The sequence below is a fragment of the Rousettus aegyptiacus genome, unplaced genomic scaffold, assembly GCF_014176215.1.
Source record: "Rousettus aegyptiacus isolate mRouAeg1 unplaced genomic scaffold, mRouAeg1.p scaffold_m13_p_7, whole genome shotgun sequence".
In the NCBI taxonomy this organism is placed as follows: domain Eukaryota; kingdom Metazoa; phylum Chordata; class Mammalia; order Chiroptera; family Pteropodidae; genus Rousettus; species Rousettus aegyptiacus.
Window position 1 is genome coordinate 74,649,126 of NW_023416310.1, and position 17,820 is coordinate 74,666,945.

The following is a 17,820-nucleotide window of genomic DNA, read 5'->3' on the forward strand; positions in this document are numbered from 1 at the left end:
GTTCAGGGATTGGGTTTTTGACTCAAAGGGTCGAGGGAAAGACAGCCTTGGGATTTTTCCTGGAAATTTTTTACAGGGCTGCTAAGCTGGTGTTGATATACATTAGGAGTGATTAGAGGCCATCTTGTTACCACAGAGAGGAGAGCTGGCCTGAGAGTGATGTCAACCCAGAGGAAAGCAGAACTGAGAGACAGAGGCAGATCATAATCACATCATGTGAACACCTGGATCCAGCCATTCCTGAAGCCAGAAAGAACTGATCTACTGAGCGGTATGAGTTGTTTCTTAAGTTGGATTTTTCTTGAGTTATAACCAAAAGAGCCTAGATTAATATGCCCACCGCTAATACCTTTACTTTAAAAATGAGTCTCAATTATTAGATGGCACTTGTGAAAGTGTCCCTTGGCCCAGCAGAAGTAGGTGATATCACAGGAAGCAGACCAGGAAGGGAGAAAGGAGCCTGCGTTTTGGGCAGACCCTGCCCCTAAGTGAGGCCTACGGGAAAGGGTACGGAAGGTACCTCTGAAAGATGCTGCCTTAATTCTGGAGCAGGCACACCTGGGGTCAAAACCTGCTTCTACTCTGAAGGGACCCTGGTTCTCTCACCTGTAAAATGAGGAAACACACATTACTGTGAAGATTCATTCAGAGAGTGTGGGGACATCAAGGTTTCTTCTGCTTGATAAATGATGGTCCTTGTCTCTTACCCACTGCCCCTAAAACAGTGTCAACAAGCCAGGCTGTTCTAGCAAGCCAGGGGGACACACCTGTGCAGGTTCTTCACCTTCTTCCTTTACCCCCATTCCTGATACCACTGCAAGGCTCCACCCCAGAAATCTGGGCCCTAAAGGCTGGCCTGGAGGAAGACCAACCAAATTGGTCAGCCTGGCCTGGCCTCCACCAGACACTTGCAGGCCCTAATCTCCACTGTGACTAAATTTGGATAGCAAACTCAGATAATCAGCCTGGGAATTCTTGACGAATTCCAGCAAGGGCTAGCCATTCTCCTTGTGTTCTGCAGAGTAGAGAGATAATATTTCCAAGTAACAAGTTTAAATTAAAAGCAATAATTGGTCATTATAGAAAATTTGGGCAATGTGGGGGGTGGGGAAAGGTCATCAATGAGGCCATGGCCCAGCCCCAGCCACTGCCCGTATGGGCGTTTGCTTTTTTCCTACTGGTCATTCCAACATATGGTCAGATTTGGGGACTGTATTTTTTTTTCTTTTTCTTTTTACACCCATGAGATCAAAGTGTATGTAGTTTCACATCTTGATTTTCCCACCGTATTTTAACATAAAGATGTTGCTGTGTTATGAACTCTTTGCTGTGCGGCCTGGCCAATCAGAGGCCCCTATCTCCCTGGCTTCCGTGATTGGTTCAGGGCAGGGCACGTGATCTAGACTGGTCCAGGCAGGGATGTTGAAAGGCAGGATGTAGTGAGGACCTGTGGTTGGATGTCTTGAGAACACTGCCTGGGAATAGGGCTGGAACAAAGGACGGCGGAATGAGAGGAGGAGAGGCCAAGTCCTGTTGCCGCATTTCAGATTCTGGACCCAGTTGCACCAGAAGTGGGTTCTGCTCTTGGACTTCTCAGTTATCTGAGCTTTTTAATTCTCTCAAGCCAGTGCAAGTCGGTTTTTGTCACTTGTGACCAAGAATTCTGGACAGAACAACCTTGCTGTTGAACATTAGTGTTAGCTCATAGGATTTTTTTTCTTTTTTCCTTTTCTTTACCATTATAGTGCTGCAATGCTCTATCTTTATATAGAGAGCTTATCTTTTGAATCGAATTATTTCCTTGAGATATCTTCGCAGGAGTTACTTGGCAAAAGGATCAAACATTGTCAGGGCTCTATAGACGTTCTGCAAATTGTTTCTCCAAGGCTGGCAATGATTTGTCTCCCTAACCTCCATTCCCCAACAGTGCGTACAACCGTGATTTAATAAAATGACCTCTGAAGAGACTTTTTTTTTAACAAGCCAAAAGTTGTATTTGTTTTTAAACAGGAAAATCATGTTAATATAAAACAGATAAAAACCAACAAAAAAAATCAAAACACACAACACACAAAAGCACAACACACAGGACCAGTGCAAACCCTTCCCAACCCACTTGCCCCGAGTTTTTAAATTTTATTATAGATCCCCAAAGATTAGACTGTATTGGAGAAGTCACAGTTTTGAATCAGAAAAAGAAGAAGAGTAAGAGACATTTTTTTAAAAGGTCTGTACACAGGTAGTGGGGGGTGGGGTGGGGGACGGACACCTCATCACTCCAACATCAGACACATAATGCAGAAGGATTTCAGTGATTATCACAGATTTATAGAACACCACAATGTATGCTAGGCCCCTGCCCACTTTTGAAAGTTGCTTTTAAAAGGGATAAAAAGTGCACAGACACTTTCATAAGGCACAGACAGATCGTTGCACAAGTCATTTCATCAGGGACTTAGAAAAGACAGTGAGACAATTAAATACCGAGAAATGCCAGGTGGCCACGTGTTCCTGAGCCGGTGTCCCTCTGCCAGAACTGGGGCAGAGATAGGATCTAGCAGTGGGAGGTTTCTGCCTCTCGGTCTGACTTCACACAATCCCCTTCTTAACTGGCATGCATCAGGGATCTCCAGGGACTTGGGAATTGATTTCCAGCCACCAGTCCCAAGGCCTGAAAGTAGCAGATAGCCATCTCCCCACATCTCCCTGGCAGGACCTGAGGGTGGTCATCGACCGGCGGGGACTTTGGGTTTTCTGCTCAAGGCCGTTTGGCAGCAGCTCACCGACTACAAGGTCCCTGACATTTCTAATGCAGAGAAGGCCTTTCAAAGCACACTGGAAAGCAGTCATTGGGCACTCGCTGAGACAGACCTCCGAGGCAGGAGAATGGCTGAGAAAGCCCAGTGGGTTCTCTCCCTAATGTCTCATTACCCTCTTAATGTCTCTCCCTCTGACGTCAGACCTAGGGCACTGTCCTCTTGGCTCCATCCTTCCAGCATCTCACACCTAGTAGGTACTCAGCAGGTGTGTTTGTTGAATGACTTTGTGCGCATGTGTTTTCTCAAACCCCTGAATAGTCGTAACCTGATTTCTGATTTATTTAGCAAACCTTCAATGAGTACCTACTATGTTCTAGCACAGAACCCGACACTAGAGGGATCAAATAAAAGTTTACAAATCTGTCCATCTCCTGCTCTGGACCACAAGCTCCCTGCGGGATTTCTCTTCAATCCCAGTTCCCAGTCCTGTGTCCACAACACAGGCCGTGCTGGGCAGTGGGTGTTGAATGGCTGAAAAAGTGTTGCTGCGGTTAGGGGAGCAGCTGCCCCGAGTAGCTAAATCCCAGGAGATTCTCAGTTCTGGAAGTGGACTGGCAAAAAGGAGCTTGTTTTGATCTGTAAACAGCCCGACCGTTCTGGTGATTCAAAATAGACAGGCATAAGACAACTCAGGGGCAACCTCCGGTCTCCTGCCCAGCCCTGGGGGCCCTTGCTTGAGGGGTGGTGTTCAGGGGGCCCAGGCAGGTGGTGGGATGAGGATTTTGGACCCTCCCCAAAGCCGTCTCACGTGGGTGACCCTGGGGACCGGGAGGAGGCCCTGGGGTTCATCTTCACTGGGACAAAGTGGGACCGAGAGGAAGGACACTTGTCCTTCTGGGCTGTGAGTGGCACAGGGGCCGCAGCCTGGGGCTGGGACCCTCCACACAGACACAGGTGCCCAGGCTCTCTGAGGTGCTGCTATATGACTTTCAAGGAAGAGAATTCGGGCGGTCTCAAGCCTTCTGTGCCAAGCAATGGAGAGCATGGGGTTCAGCACCAGACACTCCTGGATTTGAATCCCAGCCCTGCCGCCGGCTGTGATTGTACCTCGCATCACTACCGGGACCTCAGTTCCCTCACCTGACAAATGAGAATAATACCGTATTTCATTCACCCTAAGTAACATTTCCCCCCCACTTTTCAATATCTCTGATTGGAATTAATTGTATGGCTGTGGCACCCTACAGTTAAAATCGGCAGCGTTTTTTCCTTAATGGTACGTAACACGGTGTGTTTTTTTTCAGTGGTGTCTTAGACATGCCTCCGCGTGGTGATAAGGGCTTCACAGGATCTGTGTGGAGGCCCCCCACCCCCTCGGGATCAGAGTGGTCCCCTTGCCTTCCCCTTGCATTCCTCAAGACAGAATGTAGAGGGCCGCTGAATAAATCAGTTACAGCATCAGGAAATGTCTGCTTTTTAGAAGATAAACACCCTCTTAATTCCCCCTGGACACAGGGGAGCTATTTATAGCAGCTGCAGAGCAAGTCGAACAGGCCACCGGCTCCAGGTAATGGGTCGCCAGGAGCATGGCCTGGTCCGCCCCGGTCCAGGCCCTCAGTCACTGGTTTCTAGGTGGTGTCTGGGCAAGAGCCCTGGCTGGAAACCAAGGGGGCAGTCAAGAAGGGCAAGTGGCAGACAAGAGGAGCTGGCTCCTCCAGGCCACTGGGACCCCCAGAGCTTGTGACTGTGGCTCAGGCCAGTCAGGGGGACTGTTCTCTGGAGAACCACAGTCCAGGGGCGGAGAGCAGTGAATCCTCTCACACAGGGCCCAGGCCTACACCCTGCACATGGGGGGGGGGGGGTATGACCAAGCTTAGTGGGGAACCGAGCGCTGCCTAGGTTTTCAAACTCTTATCTTGGCAAATGCTGTGGTTCCAGCAGCTCCCCCAAAGATTCTGCTGTAAAATTAAAATGTGGGCGTTGCCCAAATCCACTAGGGCAGGAGAATCTATCAGGGCTTCTTGCAGGGGCAAGAGTGGTATTTTTGCAGTTGAGACCAGAAAACTGGCTACTTCTAGACTGAGAAGCGGCAGGTGGTCTAAGAGCTGGGGCATCACAAAGGCACCACCAAACTGTCTTGTGGGACTCGATCTGATGAGGGTCCGGCCCAGCTGGGTTCTGGGCTCCGAGACGCCCAGCACACATCCGTTATATGCATTCAGAAACTCTGAATGTTCTCCTTTGCCTGCCTCTATCAGCAGATGAACAGATTCAGATTATCATAAAAAACAATGCCTGCTCTTTGCAAGGTATCTCAGGCCATTCAGAATGTCATGCTGGTCCACCCAAGAGCCCTGGAGTGGGCAGGTACAACGCTTTCTCTTAGACAGATGGGGAACAGAGGCGCCCAGGGATTCCCCTAAAGGCACAGCATGAGACATGGCAGATGTGGGGCCCAGCACTGGGGACAAGAAGGGAGAAGCAGGTCCGGGCCAGCCCATCAGTCCAGGTGGGGTCTGCGAGCCTGCAGAGAGGGGCCCAGGCACGGCGATGGCAGGGCCAGGGTCCCAGGAAATGTCTAGCAAATAGCCCTGGGAAGGGGGACAGTCCCAACGTCAGCATTTTCGGTTAATGTCTCAGTTATTAGTTGACATCCTAATGATCAATTAACATCTTAGTAATCAGCAGGGGAAGAGAGGCTGAGAATCAGAACAAAGACCAGTTAATTGCAAAGCCCTGCTTCCCCCCACTTTGCCAGCGAGTCACCCTGGTGATGCCCGCAGACCCAGGGTTACAACAGGAAGTGTGGGGAGTTGTCTGGGTCAATGAGTGGCCTTTCTAATTCCAGGTGAGTCACCAGCCTCGAGGCTTCCTTCCCTCCCCTAGTAAAAGAGATCCTGTTGCTTGTCTTCTCCTTGGACATGATGGGGCGGTAGGTACAAACTAAAAGCATCTAGGGACAGTCAAGTGCAGTGTGCTTATTATTAGGCTGTCTGGGGGTAAAGGGGTGAAAAGGCTTCTGGGGGCAACACCGCCCAGAGCTCTCTGCTGGCTGCAGCACCCATCAAAACGCTCCGGGAAGGAGTTAGAAACCAAAGGAGCAAATTGTTCTTTTATGTTCTCCGCCCACCTTCCCCCCAAGGAGTTGCTGCTTTGGAGCTGTAAACAATGAGCTATTTTCTCCTCCTCCTAGAAAATGTGACTGTCGCTTTTCTATACCATCCCAGGGAGTTCTGCTTAGGTGCAGGCTTAATACATTCAAAACCAGCTGACGTCACAGCCCCGGAAAGTGAACAATTGCTAGTCAAGCTAAGGTCTGGGCTCCAGATGGCACATTCCTCAGTGTTAAATAACGTCTTAGAGCCAGGATCCCTGGGTAAACACCTGCGCGTTCTCTCTCAATCCCTCACACATGCCCTCTCCCTTCTCTCTCTCTCTCTCACACACACACACAGTTCAACCCACCCCCAGCAAAAATCATTGCACAGAGGACGCTGTTCTCCAGCCGAGAAGTCACCAAGGGATGGGTGGTCTGTCAGGCGGCTCCTGAGCTTGCTCTTGGGACGGCCTTTTGGGGGCAAAGCACTTTTGAGCTAGAGACAACCCTCGCCTGGGCTCAGCACCCCGGGGGCTCATCTCCATGCCTGTCACGCCTTGCCCACCACTGGAGAGTGGCAGACGAGATGGCCGCTGCCCTTGGACTCCTAGGCAGCCATGGTGGTTGCCCAGCCCGGGGGAGCGTCAGAAAGGTGACCTTGTTCCAGCCAAGGCCCATCATCAGGCCAGACTATGGTCTGTAGATCTTAATGACATCTTTGATGGGCCGCCGGCAGATGGGGCAGCAGGCCCGGGCCTGCCTCTTGAGCCGCAGGCCACAGCTGTGGCACAGGCACATGTGTCCACACGTGTAGATGACCGTGTCCACTTCGCCATCGAAGCACACCGTGCACTCGCCATTCTTGCTGCCCGCTGGCTCTGGTGGGGAGAACATGGGAGACACCGGGGGGCTCAGCGGGGAGCTGGGGGCCGTCACTGCAGAAAAGGAGAACAGGACAGACCTGAATAATGTGGTCCTCAGGTGTGCTCTACGGGGGCAACCCCGAGAAGACAGCGTCTATGGGGGAACCGTGGGGGGCAATCGTGGGAGACGCCAATTTGGGATTTCCGTCTGGTCCCTGCCCCTTTTCCTGCCCTCCGACCCCATCTATCAAGCGCCATTTTCACCCCGTGGGATGCCACGTCTGGATGTGTCTCCTCTCTCCAGCTGAGAGCACAGCTGAGCAAGAAGCAGGTGCAGCGGGGAAGGTGCTGATACCGCGGAGGAGCCAGGCCAGGCGCCGGCCCCTCCCCCCGCCGCCACCCCGGGCGCTTCCTTACCCAGGGAGGACTCGGAGGCCGAGGACGACTGGTTGACGCTGAAGGCCATGTCAGAATCGCTGTCGTCCTGGGAGCCGCTCAGGGACCCTGATGGAGATGTGCTTGCAGGGCTGGATTGCAGGGTGCCTGAGACCAAAGAGACTCCATGAGGGACAGTGAGAGCATTATATGTACCTCCTCATTTCATCCTCACAACCCCCGGATGCAGGTAATTACTCCCTTTCTACACGGAAGGAAACTGAGGCTCAGAGAGGCTCTGTGATTTGCCCAAAGTCTTCACGGCTGACCAGCTATGTGACTGATCAGCTATGTGACCGGCCCAGTCATTTAATCTCTCTGTGTTTCAATTTCCTTACCTGTAGATGAGACGATGATACCGGTTCCATACGGTCACCGGGAGGACAAAATGGAATGAGGTCACATGTGACATGTTCATCGTTTCTGTCATCATTCGGATTTTACTTTTTGAACCATGAAAACGGAGCTGTGCTCCCTGGCGCCCTTGCCTGACCACTGCCCCCACTCCGTAGGGCCGGAGAGGGGTCCTCTGCCACAGCAAACATCAAACCCGTCAGCTCTCCCTTTGGGACATCTGTGTCCTGTCCTCTGCCTTGCCCTATCCTGGGGCCCATGACCTGGCCCACAACTCGTGGGTGCTTGGTGATAATATGTGACAAGAACGAAGGAAAGAATCATCTCAAAACAGGGTGCTTCGAGCCTCCATTCTATTTTCTGTGGACCGTGTTATTATTTCCTCTTTTAAGTGTAGATGTATTTTGTTTACACTTAACACGCATAATACATGTAAAAGATAATAAACCATAAAAACGGAAATGAAAATTGCACCGACAGTTATACGAGCTGCATAAATCCTGCCAGGCCTTGGCACCACAGGTACTTAGGTCACCGTGGGCAAAGTGTGCTGCAACATGGGCATCCCCGGGGCACGGGATGGAAGGGCGGCACCTCGGGGCCCCACCCCCCACTGCATAGGAAAGCCCGGGGGGGGGGGGCGGGCAGGGGCCCGGCTCCCAGGCTCCCGGGGCGGCCCGCGCATGCGCACTCGGGGCACTCACCGAGGAGGCGCAGCTGGCCGGCGGCGCCGCCGCGCACGGCGAAGAAGACCCAGAGCGCCTGCGTGGTGTCGACGCACAGCAGGCGGCCGCGCGGGCGCCCGTTGACGCCCAGGAGCACGTCGCCGCCGGGCCGCAGCGTGAAGCTGAGCGCGTCGCCGCCGCTCGGCACGGGCCCCGCGCGCGCCACCACCCAGTACTCCTTGCGGTCGAGCAGCGCGTCGGGGTCGGCGGGCAGCTCGGCGGGCCGCAGAGCGCCCGGGTCGCACGACGTGATGCCGAAGGCCAGCGCGCCGGGCGCCGCCAGCCCGGGACGGCCCACCTCCACGAAGAGGCTCTCGCCGGGCCGCAGGGGGCGCTCGGAGAACACGAGCGTGCGGCCGCCGTCGGGCCGCGGCGCGCAGGCCACCTTGCGGTCGGTCGACAGGCTCACGTCGGGCCCGCGCGTCGCGTGGAAGCGCAGGTCGGCCTCGAGCAGCGCCGGCGACGACGCGGGCCGCGGGCGCTCGCGGGGCCCGCACGGGATGGCGGAGGCCGCGGCGTCGGGGGGCGGGGGGCCCAGGGCGCGGCCGAGCGCCAGGTGGCCCAGCTTGGCCACCACCTGGTTGTTCTCCAGCTCGTTGTTGTCGAAGTTGGCCGCGTCGAGGCTGCTGGGCGGCGGGCAGGTGCTGAAGCGGGCCTGGCTGAGTCGCGCGGGTGGCAGCGTGTCGGCGAACGCGCTCTCTGCGCGGGGACAGGAAAGGCAGGTGAGGGCGCGGCCTGGCCCCCGAGACCCCACATCAGAACCCCCCCGCCCCCCACAACACAGGCTTCACCCCGCGCAGGCCCTGCCCACGCCTCAAGCAGCCACCACCCCCATCCCAGCCCCTTGCGTTCCTTTCTTGGTTCTTTGTGAAGTTATTTAAGAACCACAGGTGCACAGAAATGGATTAAGCATGATCCTTAGTTTCCTTGGCACACTCTTGTCTTTGGGATGGGCAGGTAAGGCCCTTCCTCCCTCTCTTCTTCCTCCTTCCATCCCTCCTTCCTTCTTTGTCTCTTTCTCCTTTCCTTTTCCCCTCCCTCAGAGGTTTTCATACTTTTGAACATTTATAGGGCATTTGAAAACTCTTATTGTCTGCCTCCCCAACTCGAACACAAGCTGCAAGAAAAAGAGCGAACCGTTTATTTGTGGCCTTATGTGACAGGTACTATTTTAAGCTCCTTTCACGAGTTACTTCATTTAGTCCTCATACACCCTGTGAAGTGTGGACTGTTATTGCCAGTCATTTAGCAAAGAAGGGTACTGAGGCACAGAGAGGTTAAGGAATATGACCAAGGTCGCATGGTAACTAAGCGGCAAAGCCAGGACAAGAATCCAGGCTGTCTGGCTCCAGAGTCTGGGCTCTTCACGTGCTGACTCTGAGAGAAGGCAGCAGAGAGCACAGTGCCTGGAGGTACTAAAGCTGAATGTATAAGGTTTCTAGAAGAGATGGACTCATTCTAGAAACAAGAAACTAACGGGGAGGTTTTTTTAAAAGTCTCAGTCGTGAAAATATTTTTCAATACTTTTTAGAGATAGGAAAAAGTATTCTTGATACTACATACTAAGTTAAAAAGCAAAAATACAAGTAGTGTTCATCATTCAGGTAATAGCGGTCTTCATACTTTGGCAGATGACGAGTTGGTTGTCTCCCCAGCGAGAAAGTGAGCCCCTAAAGAGCAGGGTCTGTGACAGTCTGTTCGCCACCCTGTTCTCAGGGTTTAGCAGAATATTTGGCAAATTGCCCTTGTTATTACATAGTTTATTGGATAAATAAATGAATGAATGAGGTCTCTGGCAGAGACACTGACTGCCACTCAAATAACAAATCAGGGAGAGAAACAGTCATTAAAATATTCTGAAGGTTTTTTTAAGTGATAAAAATAGTCTTGTTAATCATAAGTAACCAAAGCAAGAAAAAAATGTTTCTCAGACTTTGTAAATCAGATCCCTCTAGCTAAGAATGTTACCATAGAATGTTACCATTCTATAATTTATATCATGGAATAAAATACTTCTTCTTCTTCAGTTTTCCAGATATAAAATTAAGTCATAACATGCTTTTTCAAAAAGCCTGCCCTAGCCCCTGGTGACAGTGTGGTATGTGGCTCCATATCCCCACCCCCTCCAAACAGGGCAGATTTTGCAAAGTGGCCATCCAAGATGTGACCCCGGCATGGCTCACAGACCTGTCTGGTTGGCCTCTTGGTATTTTCTCTCTCTTTCTTTTCTTTTCTTCTATTTTTTGAAAAGTCAAATTCATTATACAAATAGCATAATGAATACTGATTCCAGATTCAGCAGTTACCATTTCATGGCTGATCTTGTTTCACCGACACCTCCACCATCTCTTTCCTCCTGTATTATTTTCAAGCAAATCCTAAACATCCCATTTCATCTGAAAACATTTCAGTATGTCTCTAAAAATTAAAGACTTCTTGTCATGTTGCATGTGAGAATATGCTATTCTCCCAGTTTGTTTGAATGAAGATACAGATAAAGTCTACTCCTTGTCATTGGTCTCTTAAGCTGTAGGTTGACCATCTCTCCCTCCCCGCCTCAATTTATTTGTTGAATACACCACCTCTTGTTCTTTTAAATTTTTAAAAAATTAGTAGCCAATACCCATGAATCAAGAGATTTCACTTAAACTAGATTTATAGCCTCGGAAAATCAGGAGGTCTGGTGACAAGGCCTGAGTCCTGGCATGGCAACCACCGGCTGAGCTTGCCCTTCTGTTGAGGATGTCCGCTCTCCTTCCCCATGGCCCTGAGCTGGCCCCTTTGCCCATCTCAGCCACTTGCTGGGACCTGTGGGCATTTGCGTATGTATGTCTTGCCTTAGAGGACGCTTCCCCATAACCTGAGGTCTTCAAGAAGTGGGATTTTCCATGGTGAAAAATCAGAACAGTGGCTGCCTCTGGAGAAAGGGGCCTGACTCAGAAGGGGTGGGCGGGAGCTTTCTTGCATTCTGGACAGGTGTATAAATAAATCTGTCAAAACTCCCTTTAGATCTGTGCATTCATGGCTGGGAAATGATACGTAGGGCCACGTCCAGATTCCCTAAGAAGCCTGTTCTCCGGTCACACCCCCAGAAGTCAAGGCTGGACTGGCTCAAGTGCAACGTGCGAATTCAAGAGCTAAGGTCACAAGCAAAGCAAGGCAGTGGTTGCTAGGGAGAGGGGAGAATGGGAGTCTGGGTTTCCCTATGGGGTGACTAAAGTATTTGGGAACTAGAGAGAGGTGATGGCTGCCAACTGAATGCCACTGAGCTGTGCACTTTAAAATGGTTACTTTTATGTTATGTGAATTTTTACCTCAAAAAAAAAGTACAAAGAGAAAGATTTCTAGCCCCATGAGTTCTCACCATGAGCATTTCACTGTTAGTGGCCGTCTCCTCTGTTAGAGCCAGGCCCACACTTGTCTGCCTGCCTCCCCAGTGGACCTCCAGCCCCCCGACCGTGGGCCTGGATCTGAGACTTCTGGTCGCTTGCTGCTTAATAGCGTACATGCTCGAGCGAGTGGATGTGTGAGTGAATGAATGAGCGAGCAAACACAAGAATGAACAAGCGAGTGAATGAGTGAGTGAGCAAATGGCCACGGGGGAGAAGGAATGAGTAAAGGACTGAGCGAGGGAGGAGGTGAATGCACGTGGGCCGGACCACGGACGGGACACCGCCGGGTGGGTTCCAATCCGGGTTTGCAATGCAAGTCACTTAACCTCTCCGTGCCTCAGTGTCCTCATCTATTTTCTGCTCATCGAGGGTGGCGATGAGTTAAGAAGTGTCAAATGCTTAGACCAACACCAGGTAAAGTGAGCACTCACGTTAGTTAAAGAAATACACATCCACTCGCACAGACCCATTGGTGCGCAGGGGGCGCCGCCCCGCCGCGGGGCCTGCGACCTACCGAGCAGCTGCACCTCGTCGGTGATGCCGTAGACGTCGATGAGCGCCCAGAGCGGGCCGCCCACGGCCACGCCGCAGTGGAAGAGCACCGGCTCGCCGTCGTTGACGCTGTAGAAGACGCGGCCGTGGCGGTCCGCCCAGTAGGCCAGCACGGTGTCGCGCAGCGCCAGGTTCTCGGGCAGCGCCTTGGCCCAGTAGCCGGGCCGCGTGACGAGGTCGGGGCAGGCGTACTTGGGGATGTCCTGGGCGCTCATGAGCGACGGGTCGTGTGCGGTGAAGCCGAAGCGCAGCGCACCGCTCCAGCCAGGGCGCACGGCCACCAGGCGCAGCCGCACCTGCTCGTACAGCCGGATGGGCCGCTGCGTGAATGTGACCCCGTTGCAGAAGCTGTTGCGCCGCGTGGCCCGGCGCGAGTGGCCGTCCAGTCGCACGTTCTTGCCCTTGGCCTGCGCGTGGAAGCGTGGCGCTTCGCCCAGGATCGGGCGCCGCTCGGGGCCAGGCCCGCAGCACGGCCGGGTGGCCAGGAGGCGCGCCTGCGGGCTCGTGTCTGCGGAAGGAGACAGGCAGGAGGGTTAGGGCCCTGCGGCCTCCATTCATCTTTTAAATTCCATCTCAGTTAGACTGATAATTGATAAACTTGAGAAGATTCCAGCCATCCCAGTCAGCCTGAAGCTGCTACACAGCAAAGTCACTATAACCCCCACTTAGCAGACGAGCAACAGAGGCTGTGTGTGTGTGGGGGGGGGGCGGGGGTGAAGTACTATTCAGAGCTGTTTCACTCCCAGAGGGACCAATACCAATGAGCTTGTCACAGAAGTCAGGCTGGGGTCAGCTGACTTCTCCGTCCCCATCCCATCTTCCTCCAAGGGCCACTTTGGGGCTGCAGAGTCCATCCGAAGGCAACAGTGGCCTTGGCTTCTCCGGGAGAAGCGGGTGTCTCTGGCTACTTTCCTCTGTGCGATTTTTGTTCTAAAGCAAGGCAGAAAGGGCCACAGAGAGAATGCAGGCTCAGGATCCCCCGACAACAGGATGACAGGCCAGAGCCAGCGTGCACCCTGGAAGGCCCGCGCTCCGGTCCTGCCCGGCTGTGTGATGTGCCGGAGGCCTCGTCACTCTTCTAGCCTGTTTCCTTGCCTGGAAAACGGGGACACCGCCTAACTCACACATCTGCTAAAAGATCATGTGGATGAGGTTTCTAGAATACTCCCTGGCACAAAGTATGATCATAATACTGAAGTTCCAAGGAGACCCAGGCTAGAATTCTGTGACTTCCCCTCCCTAAACACATAAAATGAACACATTCTTTAGACGCAAGGGGGCTCTTCTAGAACATATGCCTTTCAAGATTCACATCTAAGGGAATTTCCTCCAGAGGACCTGGGGAGTTGGATCCGGCTGCTGGCCATGAACCCCAGATGCCTGGTATTGAGGTGAAGGTTTTGTACTTCCCACCTTCCCTCCACCGTCCCAGGGGCAGTTCCTGGGGGCCCCTGGCAGCCTGGGAGGTGGCGGGGTGGGTAATTACTACACGAGTTTCTACTGCTTGTTCATAACGGCAGCGAGCACAATTTTCATGGCAAGTGCTCATTAATGGCAGGCAACCCCAGGGAATGACAGGCCACTGCAGGGGCCCCTCCTCCCACACTCAGCCATGGGGTTCACCGTGCTCTGAGCACATCAGGGGAGCCAGTTAATACTGAGGCTAATGGGAGCCAGGATAGAAAAAAGGCAAGAGGGAGAGGCAATGGCGACGCGGGGAGGCCACACCCGTCCCCAGGCCGAGAGGCCGAGGGAGGAAACCGCACTGGGAAGCCGGGGGGCCTCTCTCCAAACAGAAGCCACTGACCCACAGAAGAAGAAATACAAGCAACAGAGCCGAGGTCCCACATAAGAAAAAGGAACTTAAGGGACTTGAGTCACTCATGTATTGGTCAAATGTCTAATGAGCTGCTGCATGTGCCAGGCACCGTGCTAGGCACTGGAAATATGGCGGTCATCAAGATAGCCAGGGTGCCCACTCTTATGGGGCTGACGTTCCAGACCACCCTGGCGTGGGTGACTACAGAGCCTGGAGGAGGCTCCAGATTCAATCATGGGCTGGGGACAGAAGGCGATGCCCAGAGCCAGGTCTCGAGGGAGGAAACGAACCATTCCTGGCTGAGGGAGCACTAGGGGCGGGGGGCGAGGGCAGGGAGGAAGCTGGACTTTGTGGGGAGGGTAAGCACTGTGGGAGGCGTGGCAGAGGTGTCTGAGGTTGGGCAGCCACTGCCTCGCAGGGAAGAGGGGCTAAGTTGCCATGGACGTCACAGGGACCAAACAGGAAGGCCGTGAATGGCAGCCCGAACGGCTCAGACCACAGTGGGGGGAGGGGGGAAGAGGAAGCAATGAAGGGCTTCCAGTAGTGCAGGCCAGCACTGCCTGCCGGGGAGGGACCCTGAGGCAGCAAGGAGCGGGGGACACAGAGCCAGGCTGCGGCCACCTCTGAAACCACAAGGTAAGAGCAAGGGCCCGCTAGAGAGCTGTTTCATCAGGACAAAAATCAAACGAGTGGGGAAAATCTCACCAGGCGTAAGCCATCAGGGGAAGTGGCCCAGAGGCTGCACAGCCCGCATTCTGCGAGCACGAAAGCTGCAGCCTTGTCAAAGCCACCCGCTCTGGGCGGCAGCCTCCCCCCGCGTCCGAGAGGCTGGACGCGCTTCAAGGTCCCCACGGCTGGCAAACTCTCCAGGAAACATTAAATACGACCACAGATCAAAGCCCTTCCGAGCAGCAAAGACCATCAGCCACCTTATCTGATCTTCCCTGTCACCACTGCTGTTTCACCAGCTTCATCGCTCAGTCGGAGAGTCTCTGTACCAAACGACTTGGGACTCGTAAGCAGATGTTCTTTCAGGGTGGACTCGCGATTTAAATAAAAACTAGGGTGGGGAGAAATACTGCTTTGTTACTATAAGAGGAAGTTTCCTGCAAAAGCACCTATATGTTAGGATGAAATGCAGCCAAGCGACCAGCGGAGTTTCCATATTTGTTTAATTTTGATTGTATGATCCAACTTCCCACAGGGAGTGAGGGATAAACACTATTTTTGACCCCTCTGAGGCCAAAGCCCTGATGTGAGTTAAAGAAAACCAGAGTGAAAAAGTTCCTAAGAGGACGTGTTATTTACACAAATCGAAAACGAAACAACAATAAGCGTCCTCCAAATTGCACACCAACATCTGCTTTTAGCTCGGCTCAGGGAGAGTGGCTTCTCGAGGGAACAGAATCACGTGGACATGGACCCCGGGGCACCCCGCAGAACCTCCTGGTGTGGCCATGTCAACCGAAAACCTGAACGTTAGCATTTAAATTACTGCGATAATCACGGCAGCCTCATTACAGAAAGTCTGGAAAGAAGAGACATTATTCCTCCCCACGTTCACAGCCTAACGTGCATTTTCACGGTCCCTGGCCTGGCCCTTATCCGCGTGGGAACCACGGGCTGTGCCCTCGCTGTGTGCTGTGTCTAGTGCTGGATGTTTCCCATATGTGATTGTAGCTAATCTCAAATTCTCAAAATGTATCTTCACCTACAGGATTAATTGTCTCCATTTTCCAGGAGAAAAAAAGGCTCTGGACAGCAGAGGCCCTTCCCACAGCTGCAAGGAGCAGCGTTGAGATGTGAATCCAGCATCGTCGGACCCCAGCCCTTTCCCCCTCCCCTAACTCTCTCCCACGACTAGCATGGAAACGCTAACTAAATAGTCCTAAGAACTTTGTCTAACTTCACTGCAATCAGAGCACACATCCAAAGGCTTCCTGCCTTTTTTCTAACTCGACATTACTCAAAAAGCATTTCCCACATGGCTCCCAAGTATTCACTTTGCTTATGTTTTGTGGCTGCAGAACATTCCATCAAGGGCCAAAATGTCCCCCACTGTTCCCCTCCTGGATGGAGATCACTTGAGCTGTCCCCCAAATGGCTCAGCCTACGGGCACAGAGGTTCCAGGCTGCTGGAGCCAGGAACAGATTCAAATGAACACACCCTGTCACCGGTGAGAAAACCTCCCGTCAGGAAGAGGCTCCACACCACGCCAGGGACCAGACCCCATGCCCCTTTTCTTCCATGCAGAACTGAACACCCGCTGGCCTTGTGGGGGTGCCGCCCCCTGCCAGTGAGCCCCCTCATCTTCGGGCCAAGAATTGGGCAGGGCAGAGGGCTTTCTGTGAGGTGGGGACCGTGGACAGCTGTGCAGGGGTCCATCCCACGCACAGCAGGGAGGAGGGGCAGTCCTGGCCCACCCTGGATAACCGGAGGCTGCTCCAGCCCTGCCAATGCCAAAGCGAGGGTCTTCTCAGCCCTTAGCCGAGGAAGCAACGCCCGAACTTTAAACGTATGGGCAGAGATACTGGGGGGTGGGCGATGAGTGGCTGTGGATGGTTAGGGAGGGGGGGGACTCTGTTCTTAGTAAACATTGCCGCCACCCAGCCTTGGGCAAGTCCTTCAGGAAGACAGGTGGACACAAGGGCTGCTGTTGGGTGGGCCCGGGGTTCATTTGCATGGGTGCTTCAGAAGGACCCGCACTGAGGGCTCTGGGTTCGAACCTGGGCTTTGCTGCTAATTGCGGAGGCTTTTCCTTTCTACATGGCGCATGATCCCGGCCCCCCACGTCGGGCTGCTGGGAGGGGCGCTGAGAGCACAGGAAGACCCTGGCGGAAGTCCTGGCACGTAGCGGCCGTGCATCAAATGTTCGGTACCTTCCCCGTGGGGAACATCAGGGCAACCCCTGGTGTTCACCTGCATCTCTCCAGCGTTTTTTTCTTTTCTAAATCTCAGGTTAGAAACAGCACAGGCTTGGAGTCAGACAGACTCGGGTTTAAATTCCAGTGTTGTCATATCTTAGCTATGTGATCTTGAGGTACATGCTTCACTTCTCTGGTACTCCACCCCCGAACAGACCTAGAAAACTGGTAAGATTCATCTGCATGCTGCGAGACTGCCGTGAGGCCGAACGAAGCAAAATCAGGCACACTAGGTACATGGCACATAGTAGGTGTTCACTAAATACTTGGTTCCTTTTTTTTTAACCTCCTCATTTAGTTCCTTTGACGAGAAAAGGCTTATTTCTGGATCAGAGATGTCTACCTATGAGTCTGAGGCAATACATCCTGAAATGTTTTTTTTCTACGGAGGGCCGGTGACCTTGGCCAGAAAAGTCCTTTTAAAAACACTGGGGTCACTTTCCCTTAAAAACAGAGGCCTATTTTTAAGCCATCTCACCAGCGTCCCAAATGTGCACGATGCTACCCCCTGAATGAATCCTGCTCATCATTCCAGCCCGGCCTCTCCTTTGCTCTCAAAAGAGCCTGTGGAAATGGCGTTCACCTCCGGGAGGATGGCAGTGAACAGCTCTGGCTCCTCCGGCCGCTGAGCCGATGATGGCTTCTGGCATGGTGGCATTCAGCAGATGGCATTTTGGCTGAAATTTTCAGCAGATTCCGCTCCACAGGGAAAAAGAGTCGCCGGAGGGAGCCCACCCAGCCCATTCCGCACCCACACCTTCTCACCGCCGGCCTTTGACCGAGCCCTCGTTAAGTGCTGGCGTGGGCCTTTGTGTACTGGGGTGAGTTTTTAGGACAACACTGGGGGGTGGTTTTACCCCCTTCGTTTTCCAGATGCAGAAGCCAAGGCTCTGAGAGGC

General features: G+C 53.1%; 1 protein-coding gene across 1 annotated transcript in view; it reads right to left on the reverse strand.

Annotated features, from left to right (window-relative positions):
• Positions 1 to 1,926: 1,926 nt before the first annotated feature.
• NEURL1B (neuralized E3 ubiquitin protein ligase 1B) overlaps positions 1,927 to 17,820 on the reverse strand; it is a 28,437-nt gene continuing 12,543 nt past the window's right edge. The window contains exons 2-5 of the mRNA XM_016145100.2: positions 12,140 to 12,685; positions 8,213 to 8,932; positions 7,137 to 7,262; positions 1,927 to 6,791 (exon numbers count right to left, since the gene is read on the reverse strand). Of these exons, the coding sequence (XP_016000586.2) occupies positions 6,547 to 6,791; positions 7,137 to 7,262; positions 8,213 to 8,932; positions 12,140 to 12,685 (1,637 nt within the window). The 3' untranslated portion in view covers positions 1,927 to 6,546. The remainder of the gene's footprint in view (positions 6,792 to 7,136; positions 7,263 to 8,212; positions 8,933 to 12,139; positions 12,686 to 17,820) is intronic.